This window comes from Rosa chinensis, chromosome 5, assembly GCF_002994745.2.
Source record: "Rosa chinensis cultivar Old Blush chromosome 5, RchiOBHm-V2, whole genome shotgun sequence".
NCBI classification, from domain to species: Eukaryota; Viridiplantae; Streptophyta; class Magnoliopsida; order Rosales; family Rosaceae; genus Rosa; species Rosa chinensis.
This window is the reverse complement of record NC_037092.1, coordinates 35,527,855-35,543,511: the sequence shown is the minus strand read 5'-3', so window position 1 is coordinate 35,543,511 and position 15,657 is coordinate 35,527,855. Positions and strand designations below refer to the sequence as shown.

Below are 15,657 nucleotides of genomic sequence, written 5' to 3'. Positions count from 1 at the left end.
ATTTTCTATGTGTCATTGGGTTGGGTGAGAGTAATTCTTTTTTTTTCTTTTGAATAAATTTAATTTATCTTGGATGCTAGTTAAACAACCACCACCCTAACAGGAAAAAGAAAACCTAATAAATATGCGCTTGCGTCGATATAGTATAGTAGGAAACTGTATTATTTATAATGATATTTCTTTATAATAGAGTTATCTTTCGATATGTTACTGTTATTTTAAAGTAAATGAAGTAGTTATTGGATCATTCTTTACGAATTAGTGTATATTATAATACATAGATTTATTAGAGATTTTGGGTATTATTGTATGATGTTTTCTTTTTTTTTTTGAGAATATTGTATGATGTTTTCTTAATATTATTGTAATCTGGAGTTCAGATTTTATATCTCCTCCCCCTTGTATATTATGGTTTCATTAATTAAGGCTTGAAGGAAACCCAGCTCCTTTCAAGAAAAAATAAATAAATGTAATAGACTCACTTTTGAACAAGTTTAAAAAACATAGAAAACTTTCCATCTCTAGCAGAAATTGTTTATTCTAAAACTCCATCTATGCTACTGTTCCTATGAACAGTGATTTCCTTATGAATAGTGTGTTTTTGGTTTTTCCCTTCTCTTCTGTTTTGTTCTCTTGCACCGACTCAGTCTCCACGACATAGAAACTAGAAAGAAAGAGGACTGAGGAAAGAAAAAACAGAAATAGAGGGGAGTCGTCGCTAATTTTGATCTACTCTCCAAGTTCAACAAATTTGATGTCCATGATTGGGGTTGAGGTCGTCCTCAGCAAGGGCATCAAAGCCCATATTTTAGACACTGCTGGAGAACAGAGAAAGTCTAGAGAGGAAGAAGGGATGATTTTGGTCGATTGGGTATTTCAAGAGGGTAAAAAGAATTTGGGTCAGAAAATTTTTTAAAGGTTACAACTTTCCATCTCTACTAGAAATACTTGCTAATATCAAAATGTGTAAGCAAGCAATATAGTACAATCCAACCCCACTTCATAAAAATTAAAATAATGAATTCGACTTTAGTGGGTTGACAAAATATTAAAAGAAAAAATTCTCAAAAGTCTAATTATATCACACTTGTTGCTTCTAAGTTGTACTTAAATATATTAAAAGAAAAATACTTGGTCCCTTCTCTCTCCCACTCTCTCTGTGTGACGTATGAGAGTTAGGGTTCCTGATCGCCGACGTTTTTTCCCGGGCTCAGGTTACACTAGATCTCTTTGTCTATGTTTCATAACGTATGCTCAACTGTGTTCCAAAGATTTGGTGTTGCGTTGGGTGGTAGTAAGAAGAGGGGTGTTGTGAGGGTTCCAAAGTCTTTGACAAAAGCTGTTTTGAGCAATGGACGTGCTCTTAAACGTTCCTCTGTGATGGGTCCGGCTCCGACCCATCACGTACAATGAATGTGTTATGTTGGAACTGCTAGGGGATTAGGAACCCCTGGACAGTATCAGGGCTCAAAGGGATTATTTCCCTCAATCTTCCCAGTATAATTTTTCTTAGTGAAACGAGATGTATGTCGGAGGAGATGGATGTGGTTGGGAGGCAACTAGGGTGGAAGAATGCGGTGTCAGTGAATTGTAGGTTTGTGAAAAAGAAAAGAGGGAAGGGTGTTAGTCGAGCGGGGGGGTTAAGCTTGTTATGGAATGCTAATGTCAGAGTTTCACTTCAATCTTATTCGGATAACCATATTGACGTTGTAGTTGGAGAGGTGGGTGATCCTAGTTGTTGGAGGTTTATGGGGTTGTATGGTTTTCCCAAAGCAGCAGAGAGAAACCGTACGCGGAATTTGTTATGACACCTGAGTCTACCAGGGAACTTGCCTTGGGTAGTTGGTGGAGATTACAACGAAATATGTGAGAGTTCCGATAAGTTCGGGGGTGCTTTACGGTGTGTAAGGTTGATGAATAACATGAAGGAGGCGCTATCCTCTTGCGAGTTGGGAGAGATAAAGTTTGTAGGCCCTAAGTTTACTTTGGAGGGGAATCAGAGGGGGTGTGGAGGTGAAAGTCCGGTTAGATAGGTTCACGAGTTCACCTGGATGGAGGGATTTGTTTCCAGCTTCACGGGTTTGTCATTTGGATCCTTATACATCTGACCATCTCCCTATATTACTTGAAGTTCGGGTACAAAAGAAGAGGTGCAAGAAAAGGAGGAAAAAGAGGTTTAAATTTGAGGAAAGTTGGCTTCTTGATGATAGGTGTAAGGAGGTAGTTACGTTAAGCTGGAATAGTGTTACGGGGCCCTTCCACACTTTGTGGAACAGAATTAAGAAGACTAGGGCTGCTTTGGAATCTTGGATTGAGGAAAACTTTGGTTGCTTATGGAAGGAAATAGAGAAAGATTAGTAGTCAACTTTCAATTTTTTTTTACTCATCCCTTTCGGCCCCACTAGATGTTTGATAGAGTCACACTATAATCCAAACTAAATGACCTCCTACATCAAGAGCTGGTTTTTTGGAGACAACGTGCAAAGATATTTTGGTTGAAGGATGGGGATTTAAACACAAAGTTCTTCTACCAACGTGCAAAGAATAGGAGAAAGAATGATACAGATTTGTTTAACTACTCTGGGGTTTGGTGTACGAATGATACAGATTTGGGGAGGTTGTGCTACAATATTTTCAGGAGCTGTTTTCTTCGTCCCAACCGGGAACTTTCTGGAACATTCTTGAGGGAGTTACGTGGTGTATTTCAGAGAGTGATAATAGCATATTAACAAGACAGTTTGAAAAAGAGGAGGTGTATGCATCTCTCAAAAGTATGCATCATTCTAAGTCTCCAGGACCAGACGGGTTCTCTCCTAGTTTTTTCCAAACTTTCTGGGAGTTAGTCGGGGATGATATTGTGGGGGCGGTGAAGGAGTTCTTTGTGTCTGATGAAAATTTGAAAGCTATAAACTGGACGTATGTGGCCTTGATCCCCAAGGTTGAGGCTCCTCAGTATATGCATCAACTTCGCCCCATAAGTTTGTGCAACGTTATCTACAAGTTGGGTTCAAAAGTATTGGCTAACCGGTTAAAGCCCCTGCTTGATTCATTGATCTCTCCATATTAGAGTGCTTTTGTACTGGGTAGGCTAATCTCTGATAACTCTCTGATGGCATTTGAGATTTCTCATTGTTTGAAACGTTGTAGAAATGGTAAGGTGGGCTATTGTGCTTTGAAGCTCGACATGAGCAAGTCATACGATAGAGTTGAGTGGGGTTTTTTGGAGCAAGTTATGCGGAAGTTGGGTTTCTGTTCCCGTGTGGGTAAAGTGGATTATGAGTTGTGTGAGCATTGTGTCGTACTCTTTTATAATTAATGGAGAACATAGGGGTCGAGCCATTCCATCATGGGGATTACGGCAAGGGGATTCGATATCACCGTACTTGTTCTTATTATGTGCAGAGGTGCTCTCTAGGTGTATTTTGCATGCGGAGCGAACTGGGGTATTGCAAGGAGTTCGGATATGCAGCGGTGCACCAAGTATTAGTCACCTGTTTTTTGCAGATAACTCATTTACTTTTTTCAAGGCAGGAAGGGGGGAGTGTGAGAATGTGAGATAGTGAAGAGCCTGCTGTAAGAGAATGAACACCAGGCCCGGCCTTGGGAAATTCAAGGCGTGGAAGGAAGAATAATATTGGCCCTTTATATAAAAAAAATATTCAAAAATATTTCATATTGATGAAAAATTTGGGCCCATGATGACACATCCCTCTCTCTCTCATGACTTTGTCTCTCATAGTGTTGGGTCTGTTTTGGACAACTTTTGCATTTTTGATGTACTATAGCCTCTCAAACAACATTTTTTTTTATCCATCTACATTCGGCCCTGGGCCATCGCCCTGCCTGCCCTGGGCTAGGACAGGCCTGATGAACACGCTTCTGGTCAACATGTAAATTATTAGAAGAGTTGCATATCCTTTAGTAAAAACATGCATCCTCTAATGCAAGATGGGATAGCGGCAATTCTTGGAGTGGAGAGAGTGGACAAACATGACAAGTATCATGGGTTACCTACATAACTCAGCTATTCAAAGGCAAAGGCGTTTGGTTTTTTGAATGAGAAGATCTGTAACAGGACTCAAGGTCTTAAATAATCCTTGCCTCCATATTATATTGTTTCTGTCAGACCAAATAACCCAAAATATGACCAAGAATAATTCTAAAGACTGACCATGCAGCTTCTCGAACATCAACCTAACCCAATCACCAAGTGATAAATGCAAATAATCAGCCGGAATGAGTTTAAGTGGACTATGACACCAAAACACCTTAATTGCAGAACACCCACGAACAAATGTTTCCCATCTTCGACCAAGTCAGAACAAAATACGCAAGCCAAATCTGGGAGCTGCACTCTTCTAGAAAGCACCGCTCTTGTCGGTAATATTCCCTTCACCAGACGCCAAGCCTGCATATGGATTTTTGGGGGAACTTTAACTTTCCAGAGCCTCTTCCAAAACACATCAGTTACACATCCTAACAGAGGGTTTCCAGTTTCTACTCCAATGGGTGTGAGATTATTTGCTATTAGAAAGGGTATTATTGGAAAAGTTGTTGGGTGCAATTAGAAATTCTATCATTTTACTATGTGTAAAAAACCTTGCTGGATCTACATAGATATTTGTTAGGTACATTTAAAAAGACCCTTTCAATTACCATCTAGAGACATTGCCTAAATCCCTAGAGTCCAACTTTACCACTACGCCGCTCATTGTCACCTCGCAACTTATAGCACGAGGACAATTTGGTTACAAAAAACTAAAGAAATGCACAATTCTAACTGAGATACGACTCATACGAGTGGCAAATTTTCAGCTGGTTCTGGGATTAGAGATATGAGTATAGGGAGTTGGGCACAAATGCTTCAGCTTCAGAATCTTCTTCTGATAAAGATGGTCATAAGTGCCCACAGTGCTCCTTAAAGGGTGTCTTCATTCTCAGAGATATCCAACAGTTTTGGTTCAGATCGTAAGCATTTCATTTCCACACATTTAGAGGGAGTCTAATATGGTACCAGATGTGAAAATGTCGTTCAAAATTGTATGTGGTGTAATAATTTTCCTCCTAGAATTGTAAATTTTAAGAATCTGTATGAGTTCTTACTGTTATTTTCAAGTTCAAATTCCATAAAAAGAAATCAATTTTTTTAAAAAAAAAAAAAAGGGTATACATCAAATTCCTTATTGTAAAAATGAGTTCATTGCTATCTATAATTTTCCATTTTCATACAAAAAGGGGAAGGGCATAACGATTCACAACTATGTTCTTATACCTCCCTACTTTCATTGCCTTACCTAAAATAAGGACGCCTGCCTAATTTATACATGTTGCATGGTATTTCCCTTTCCCGCCGAAAATATACATCCACCAGTCAAGAGGGAGGATCAGATTTCACTTCAACAGAGGGCTAGTAAGACATCAATATCTCTTCTCATGTGACCATCCCTTCTGAAAGTCCTACTTGAAACATCTTGCTGCATCATAATACCCCAGTTCTGTGAGTTCAGTTGGACAAAATCGGATCATCCCAACTCTTCCAAAAGAAACAACCATGACAAATGGAGAGCTTAGATAAACCAAGGTACAACCTTTCATTTTGAACTCTGCATCTCCTTGTTAAATTATGAGCTTCCCGTCAATGCACCACTCAGGGGAGTGCTTAATAACTAACTACAGACTATGTAGCTTGATGAGGTATTAGCTTTCATTCTTTAAAGTCTGCATGCAAGTAATTTCTGAGTGCACTATTTATATTCTTAAAATCCGACTTAATTTGTAAGCCTGCAATAGATATCAAGAAACACAAGTCAAATTGTATTACTTCATCATCACAAACGTTGTCAAAGAGAATTTGGTCCTTTTGATCCTAGACAGTATTAGTGATACTAGAAACAACAGAGCAAAAAGCAAGACTGGTTAGGACTGAGAATACAAGAGCACAAACCTTAAGATGCATCAGGATCCATAAGTCTTTGCAAAGATTTGAACAGATTATTTCTTAAGGTCACAGAACACATCATCTAATATGTATCTATAGACTACAGTAGATCAAATATAGTAGCAGTTTATGAGGTTATTTACAATTTAAAACAATTCAGGGTTGTTTAGAAGTCTACTTTTTTTGTCTAAGTGGTTTAGAGTAGTTCTTCTATCCTTTAGTCATCTAAGTACAAAAAGAAACCCAACCTATAAGCCACTTATCCCCAAAAAAGGAGAGAGATACTGACAAACAAAACCTAAAGGAATTTACAAACCTGGGCAGTCCTACTAGGCAGAGGAACTTCTAAGCTGTTTCGGAGACCATCACTTCTGCAAAAACCAAACACAGAGCTCTTAGATTGATAGTAAAAAAAAAAACAAAAAGAATTGAACAAAGGAACCAACATTCAATGCTAACGCGTATACAAATGTAAAACACAAATTTTTTTTGCAAAGGTAGTGGAAGAGTAAACAAAGTTGGTGATTACCTTTGGCTAGTAGTTGTCCTAGAATATTGGTCATCCTTCAAAAGCCCTTGACCTCCGTACTTTCTTTCATCCGTATTTAGTACAAGCTGTAGCCACAAAAATCCAAACACATTCATTTGCTTTAACCATTGGAGTCCTTACATACATATAAATATCCATAAAGGCGTAAAGACTAGACTATCTAGTTTCTAGGTTCATAAACATGAATCCATGCAATTATGGCAGCACACCGATATAAAAGAAAACATTCAAAATTAAGATTTGGAACTATATTTCTGACATAAAAGTACTAAATGCTGTTTGCCATAACCTACTTGATACTCTCCAGCTTCTTCTACACCTATTCGGTATCCTTCATAAGAATCTGTTGGATGAAAGTTAAATACGAATAGAAGAGGCCCTCTTATGTAAGCAATTACCTGTAATTAGCAAAAGAGTATCTTGATCAGTAAACGAAAAAGTTTTCTCTACAATGCATGGAAGCACACAAAGTAAGTGAATGGAAGAGTCACCATACCATGCTATTGTCATTCACATGGTGAATGCTGGGTAAAACTCTTGGAAGTATTCTTTCATTTTCATCCAACTTCATCAAGTCCTAGGACAGAGGAAAAATGGAAATCATTTTGCTATGACGTCAACGAATGTCTTCCTCACACAAAAAACAAAGAACTTTTAATAGTTTATAAGAAAAATCCCCGATAATAGAAACTTCAAGTTAAAATCTTAATTTCATAACCAAGAGGTGAACAGAATAATTATAGAAACAGCAATTATGGAAGAAATAAAAAATGATTAGGAACCTAAACAACTTTTAGCAACTTTCAACAACAGCTAGAACAATTACAGAGCCAGATGAGACAGAAAGAGGGCCAGAACCACAAGATGTAGCATGTAAAGGTAATAATATGGAAATAAATTGATACCTTATCGAAACTAAACAAGTTGAGATGCAATCCCTCGTTGGCAAGAAGATCCCACCTTCGGTTGGCAAGAGAAAATGAGAAATTGTTGCTTGGCATTGGGAACTCAACCCTCTGGAACATGAGACAATCATTAGTCATATGAATAAAATTATTGAACTTGTAGGGACAAGTAACCTCACCTCTGGATGCCCAAATTCATTGCCCATGAAGTTGAGATAAGCACGGCCACCAATTGTCATAGTAATTAATTTGATCATCTGTCTCAGTGCCCAAAAATGAAAATATAAATGACAAGAATGAACAAAAACATGTCCTGAGATTACAGCTCAACAACCATACATGCACACACTACATGTTGAATGTATTGCAAGTGTTTCCTAAACTGCAGAGTGTGTACTGCCTACAAACTGCACCTATTTCATACAGATGCAGATTTATGCATAGAGATAACTAATTCCTCAATCATTTTGTGGAAAGCTGATTACAAATAATAAAAAAAATCAGGAGCAACGACACGATATTTGTGTGTGAGCATTTACATGTGTGAGAGCATTTATGGAAGTAGAACAGTGGAGACAATCTGAAATTAGAATTTCCTTACCAAAATAATAGAAATATATTTAGACCTAGTGGTACTTGGCATACCTTGTGCAAGGAACAACCTCTGAGCAATAATTTCTCCTTGTCAGGAGAGCCCTCCCTGATTTCACCAAACAGTATCTCTGCAAAAGATCTCCCTCCAGAAATTGACTGATTGCAAGATCGTAAACAGGTTAAAGCGTTACATCAAACACAAAAAGTTTAAACCAAATAACATGTAAGCCTAGAGTATTTCAATAAAGTTCTAGATGGTTAAGACACTGAAAGGTTGATACCTGGTTATGATTTTCAGCATACATGAGCATCTTATCTGCATAATTTTTGTTGCCCATTAATGTACTCACAATCTGCAGAGTGGGTTGAACATAATGAATGTCCACTTCATGGAATAGGGAAAGTGTAAATCGAGGAAAAAAGGCATTAACATTATGAATGTCCACTCAATGTATGACAATCAAATGTACAACCTTACTCATGCTCCAATCATGGTCTGGAACATTCTCAAGGAAAGATGACCACATCTCTGAGACAGAAAGATTGACACAATAATCAAAGCCCAATCCGCCTTGAGAGATTGGTTCACATAGACCTGGATAGAAGGTTGCCTGGAAAATAAATCAAACTCTAAATCTTTGTAGAAGTCAGAAAATACAATACACACAGCACTAAGTAAAACTCTGAGATATAACTCTCAAATATTAAAAAAGTTCGGAAACTGAAATAACTAACAAGGACAGTAATGTCAATTTAACAAAAAGAAAAGAAATTAAACTAAAATAAAATAAATAGTAGTTGTTACTGTAGGAGACTGTTTTGGTTAAGAAACCACCCACTTTCCATTTTTAAAAAAAAAAACCAAAAAAAAAACACCCAATGAAAAATGCAGGTAAATCACCCACGCACATGGAGTGTGGGCACATGCTAGTGTGTGTGTGTGTGCAGCTTTACTTCAATACCAAAACTAAAAAATGTAAATTTTTTAGAGCTAAGATAATAGGATCTGAAATCTGAAGCTCAGAGCAGCATATATGATATTATTATTTTATAGCTCACAATCAGCAAAAAAATGTGATGCTAGTTTCCATTACTAAACAAACATAAAAGATTAACTGCTTACATCTTCAGCAATCGTTATTATATCTGGGTGGAGAGCATGAAGTATTTCGTTTGCCAAAATGAGGTACAACAATGCGTCCCGATCAACATATTGATTGCAGTACCTGGCAAAAGAGCAGGATTATTCTTACAATCATAGGCTCATAGTTAGCCTAACCATGAGGTATGGTGCTAAAGACTCAAACCAGTTGAAATAGAACAGACTTTATGAGGATGACAATGAAATAGTCATAAAACCCCAGAGTTTGTCTTCCCCAAGAAACTATCTAGTTTCCCATCAGTTATGCTCTGTCATCATTTCAAAACCATTTTTCCTTGTCAATGAAATACAGCGACCCATATAAACCATAAAAACAAAACAGAAAACAATATGATTTAATTATAAAAGAGCACATGCTATATACTAGCTTGTTATAGAGTACAGATGTTGACGGAATTCTTGCAGATCGAGCAGGTTTTTATTAGCTAAAACGGTAAAGTGAGATTCCACACTTAGGTGTGGTAGAACTTGTGAAAATTTTCACTCTTTCAGAGCCTTTGCTTCCCACCGAACGTATTGATGACTTTTTCATTAGAAAAGAAAATAAGCCACTCTTGGAACCCAAGATGCTTTTGTTAAGCCCAGGACAATCTAGCAGTTATAAAATTGAGAATGTGGTTTTATGTATGCAATTATTGAAGTTTCAATTGATGCCTTACTCCTCCAAGTCACCAGTAAACGAAGCAAAACCATTATGAGTATAAATCATTGATGAAAGTGAATGGAACTGAAAACCATCAACTTGGTACTCCGTGATCCACCTGTTCAAAAATTGTAATTATTAAGCCAAAGATAGCACGCTCAATTTAATAAATTTAACTTCCAAATAGCAAAGAATAGCGTATAACATGGTCCTAGTTTACTGAATTAAGCAGGTACATGATCATTTCAAAGAAGCAACTCCACTAATGTCAGAATTTGAACCATTCTTTGAGCTTCACACTTACCAGTTCAAATTCGAGAGAAGGAAATGCAGAACATCCAGATCACCATATTTAAACATTCTGGTACCCCAGTGCTTGTGATGTCCCCGTTTGCCTATTTAAGAAGATAATGTCAATATCATGAAGGGCCCAACATGATATATGAATATGAGAACAAATGCCAATGTTGTTCAAGAGAATAATTCCACATTGATTAGCTACTGCCATTAATACCAGTACAAGTATCAAATGAACATATCAGCTAATAATATAAGCTTGCAGGTTGGATGTTTCTGAGCCGGTGTGGAATTTATTCAGAGAGGTGAATGCTAGCTGCCCGTTCCCAGGGGTGCTTTTCTATATTGATTAAAAAGCATAAGATTTTAGGGGGCGAAGAGAAGACCAATGTTTTGTGGTAATGCTTGGTGCTTGCTTATTTGGGTCATTTGACTGGAAAAGAATAATCAAACAATTTTTTTTCTTTTTTCAGAAGCTACTGAAATTTATCAACACAGACAGAAACATACATTAGTAGCAAAAAGCCATCTTCCTAAGAGCAAAAGCAAAGAAAAGCTCTATCAAGCCTAAGAGATAAGTTACTATCAAGGAAACACAGACTTCCAGATTACACTTCTTTATCCGACCTGGACATGACCAAGGGTGTTAATGATAATCACCAGTAGTTATGTGTGATCCTTAATATAAGTATCATGTGAACATTACCACCTATTGAGTTGAGCTTTGGGGCTGGAAGTTCAATCGTTACGTATGTAATATATAGAACCAATTTTCAAGTTATTGCATGAGTGATGATGAAACTGGTTAGCCACTAAGTTGATTAAATATGGGGATCCAAATTCCAAAGCCATATAAGTTTTAATTTGGAAGATAAGTGATCTATCTTCTGGTAAACTACTGGTAGTCTTTTCTATTGTTAATCTTTTCTTATAAATACTTTTCTGTTATTTGTGAGTCTAGTATTATTTTCTGAACTTGTTTCAAAAAATAAAAGTAATAATCTGGTCTCAATCCCTAGCAGAGAACCTGATCAGATCCAACCCACTCTCTATCAAGTAATCTCACTGCAGTCAGTCTCGATGTTGAGTAATCAGAGTCTATATGGGTTCCATATCATATATCAGTATGGCACTATATCCAACCTGACCAATGTCCACTTCTAGAATTGGTAATAAAGATGAGGCACTAGTAATATAAAGAAATACCAGTGTGGAAGTAGCAGTCATTTGTTCCATCAAAAAGCCCTAATCCAACCATCTCATCTGCAGCTGAGTAGGAATGGACAATCTCCAAGAAGACCAGCAGTCCTTGTCCTGTAAAGGAAAAAAAGGGTGGGTCCTGCATGTAAGCTTTACTAAAGCAATAGTCATGGAGGAGAAATTTTTTGAAGAAACACATCATTGATGCCAAACTAGTCAGGAGAGAGCACTTATTCATGAATCTTATTCAGTACAAGAGCATAGATTCAAAATAATTATTATCTAGAGGCTTATATCCACCTGCCATCAAGGTGTTTCATTTGTTTTGCTAACTGTTTTCCTTTTATACAAAATTATAGACTCAAAACATGCTATGAATTAACGTACAACTCTATATTATTGATTCACTCTTTTAATGAATCATTTAGAATTTACAAACAAGACATGAATCCAGCTATTACGCAAAAACACCTTACAACATTAGGTGATCATGTTTTCTAGATCAACTTCAGTATGTGATGCAATACAAAAAGAATATTTCAGCAGTAAAATAGATTTTGCATAATCTGCACAGCCAAAGTCGCATAGACATCATAAAGTATGAATAATATATTTGATGGTTACTGAATGAAATAAATGGAATAAATGAAAAGTGATAACCATGTGCTTCATCAACCAACCGCTTGAAATCATCAGGAGTGCCAAATCGGCTGCTAACAGCATATAAATTAGTGGCCTGAAATTCCAAAATATTGCTTGATCATATTCATAGAACCATCATACAAATCAAGATTACAAAATATTTTCTGGCCTAATGCCTCTTCTGCTTAATAAAACAGGAAATAGATGTGTCAACATGCAGAAATTTAAAAAGATAAAATTGTATCAATATGTGTAATTTGAGAATAGAAAAGTGGAAGCACTCACTCTATAACCAACAGTGAAATAATCTTTGTGCTCAATAACTCCAATCAGCTGAATTGCATTATAGCCAGCCTCCTTTACATGAGGAAGAACCTACAAGAAGAAAAATCAAGAGAAAAAATGAAAAATTTGTCTGCCATATAAGAATAAGATTTAAGTCCCTAGTTACACAATCCAGGAATAGGAGTTGCCTTCTCTGTGAAATCACTGAAAGAAGATACTTTAGGCTCTGATCCACTTATGCCAACATGACATTCATAAATGCGCAGGGACTTTGGCACTTTAGGGCGTGCATTCTTCCATTTGTATGCAAGTTCTGGGGGTGGTTCCCAGTGGATTGCAAAAGCTTGTCCTCCATCTGCGTCTGAAGGTATTAAACAAGGTTCAGATGAAGAAACGATACACCAATATGCCAATATAATATATAATATACACGACAAAATATTATGAATAGAATGATGATAAGGCACCACAAAAGGATAAAAGCATGTGATGGCTAATAAGACAATCGTAAAGCAACCAAAACGGTAGGACGGAGGGAGGGAGGGAGAGGAACCAATGAGAACAGCCACTATAGTCTACATAAGGCCTAGGCCAGGATTCTGCGAAGCATGTCTGTAAATAGATATCCCATTTACCTGATGCAGACTTGATGAGAATTCTTGCACATTTTTAATGAAAAAATTACAAGACAACAAAAAAAAATTCTACATAAGAACTTTCAAAAATTGCATAATGCTGGAGGACCAATGACTACCTGGTTCCACATAAGTTGCCCAAGCAGGTACTCGTTCCAGTGGCCCACTAGGAGTATTAAAATAGACCCTGTACTTGCTCCCATGAGGAATGCACGGCCTATACTTTTTCAACCATGCCTTCCTTCCTTTACGTGTCTCGAACCAATATGGCAAGGGAGGCTTCTTTGCTTTAAATTTCTCTTGTGATACTGGATCAAGTACAACATTGTAAATGTCATACTCTTTTCCATTGTCAATCACATCATAAGAAGGTAAGTTACTAGGCAGGTCATCTTTATGCTGTTCTTTCCACGCTTTATATCTTATTTCTGCATCTGGTATTTCTTCAAGTTCCTCTAACGTTTGAGGTCCATTAGGCCCAAAAATCTGCTCATACAACTTTGCTGGTACTTCTAAGCGGTTTTTTAGAAACCGGTCTTCTCCAGGTTCCCAATACTCATCATTTGCTTTCTTAAAGACTTCTTCAATGGTAACACCACTGTCACCTTTATCGTAATCATCTACATAGTTATACTGTTGAAAGTACAGCTCATCTGGTTTCTCTCCATTCCTCAACTTATCTTCAAGAATGATGAACCAGTATCCATAGTCATCATGTCCAAAATGACCCTCTTTTGCACAGTTCTCTGTGGGAGACCACCCATTGAAATCACCAACCAGTGCGCAGTAGCGAGCACCTGCATTTCGCAAGCTTATCTTAGACATATGATCTGCTAGATGTAAAGTCCAGAAAACAAGGTATTTGATTTATATAGAAACATTACAAAATTATAACAAAGACCAGAGAAAATTGTCTTTCTTCATGGTTCAAATAATTGGTGACTAGTCAAAGACAAGCTGGCCAGAATGTAATTCAGACAGGAAAAAAAAAACCATATAAATCTATAGAAAATGAATTAACAGACGAAGAAGTAGAAGGAAAAAAATAAATAAAAGAAAAGCTAGTCATCTTGATTTTATCGAGGAAAATAATTGACTAAGGGATCAACATTTAGAATCACACTGACCATAAATTGGAAACAAGAAAAAGGGTTTAGGCTTATATCAAACCTGGAGCCCACTCCATATAATCCTCTCTATGTTCTGGGTGTCGATGCAAACCCAATATCTCATATCTATAGGAAAAAGATAACAATAGCAATTACAACCTGAACTGGTAAATTCAAGTCTCAACCAGCAATGTAGTGTCAGCTATATTAATATTTTACTCTTCTTTTTTTTCAGTAACCAAAAGCTATTGATACAAGATAAACTGAGGCTGTCACATGGACAGTTTCACAATGATAATTAGTTATTTGGTCATTCAAAATGTGAATTCTACTTATTAAGACTTAATGAACAAGGCAACAGTTACACCAACAGACCTGTGCACTAAATTAACATCAAAACTAGAGGTTAACAAAAACAACCACAGATGAAGCATGAAGGGTATCAAAAACCAAAAGTTGAAATGAAAAAAGAAAGGGAATTTGGGTTTGGAAGAACAAACCCAGAAGACATATCCCTGAGGTTGATGTGGCGAGTTAATATTTCATCTGTCAGGTCCTTGAGGGCTTTGTGTCTGCAATATAATAAACCAATGGAATAGATATAAACAACAGCTCACAGTAATTCTTACTAGCATAAGATAAAAACCCTCCACAATGTACTACAGTAATTTCACTAAACCAATATCTAAGTATATCAAAGCTTCAAACTTTACTACTTTCGCATGTTGTAAGATCAATGAAGTGAGAATGGGTCACCTTTCACGGAGGAACTGAGCAAATTGCTTATGGGAGATGTCGAATTTGGAGAGGAAGCCAACTGGGTCGACGCCTTTGTCGCCGTCGGTGAGGGTTTTCTTCTTGTTCTTGGGTGGTCTTTGTTGTTGGTGGGGTTGACCTGTGGCGGAGCAGCCTATGTGGGTTGTCTTCTTGATAGGAAAGATGATTCTTTGAGGTCTGTTTGGGTACTGGAATTGGAGAAATGTGAGGTTGGGGTACAGAGGGAACTTGGTTGAAAGTGAAAGTGAAGCCATGGTGAAGAGTTGAGGCAGCTGCAGAGAGCAGAGCTTGGGATAAGAAGGCGGGTACTGGGAATTGCAGAAAGGGTATTAGAGAGGTTTATGATGTGTGTGATTTCTGTGGGCACCTTCAAGTCTTATTTGGACACCCCCGGCCACAAAGGTTTAAATTTTTAGAAAATTATATAGTAACACATGACCAAAAATATAAACACAGAAAACTCACCTTCAATTTGTTTTATACAAATAAGGACACAAGCCCAGGCCCAAAACCAAATGAAGCAGGCCTGGCTTGAAATTTTGATAGAAAATGACTAAAATGCTTAGTATTTGTTATAATTTACGCTCATGCCACTGCCATAATTCTTACCAAACAAAACCTGAAATCCCCAAATGCAAAACGCAAAACCCCTAAACCCAAATCAGAAAACCTAAAAACTCCAGCAACAGATCCAAAATGCTTTGCAAAATCTCCGTAGTAGCAGCACTCAGCTTGAAATATCAACCATGTTCATGACTCTCAAAGCTTCGCAGCTGTAAATATAATGATTGAGTCGTTGTGGTGAGGCCGAGGACGAGGTTAGCTGTGAAAAAGCTGAAGGAGGAGGAGGTGCTGCCGGAGCCGGAGAAGGAGAAGGAGAAGGACCGCATGATTGTGATTTCGGAGAAGGAAGACTCCGA

The 15,657-nt window shown here is 37.4% G+C and overlaps 1 protein-coding gene across 4 annotated transcripts; it reads right to left on the bottom strand.

The window, feature by feature from the left end:
* Window positions 1-5,122: 5,122 nt before the first annotated feature.
* Window positions 5,123-15,124, bottom strand: LOC112201539 (1,4-alpha-glucan-branching enzyme 3, chloroplastic/amyloplastic). Of its 4 annotated transcripts, none has more exons than XR_002936802.2 (22): window positions 14,717-15,123; window positions 14,461-14,532; window positions 14,022-14,086; window positions 12,971-13,648; window positions 12,405-12,577; window positions 12,217-12,306; window positions 11,950-12,025; window positions 11,296-11,403; window positions 10,097-10,187; window positions 9,809-9,910; window positions 9,111-9,213; window positions 8,461-8,598; window positions 8,269-8,340; window positions 8,039-8,143; window positions 7,573-7,650; window positions 7,394-7,504; window positions 6,985-7,065; window positions 6,782-6,886; window positions 6,468-6,553; window positions 6,255-6,309; window positions 5,589-5,781; window positions 5,123-5,495 (listed from the first exon to the last, which is right to left on the bottom strand). XR_002936802.2 is itself a non-coding variant. In XM_024342439.2 (21 exons), the coding sequence occupies exons 1-21, from the start codon at window positions 14,989-14,991 to the stop codon at window positions 5,749-5,751; spliced, it is 2,697 nt and encodes an 898-aa protein (XP_024198207.1). In that variant the 5' UTR covers window positions 14,992-15,123; the 3' UTR covers window positions 5,123-5,748. The 4 variants fall into 4 exon arrangements, 2 of the variants coding, with proteins under 2 accessions (XP_024198207.1, XP_040362971.1); XR_002936801.2 differs by having other exon boundaries at window positions 5,123-5,474; XM_024342439.2 differs by having other exon boundaries at window positions 5,123-5,781.
* Window positions 15,125-15,657: the final 533 nt, after the last annotated feature.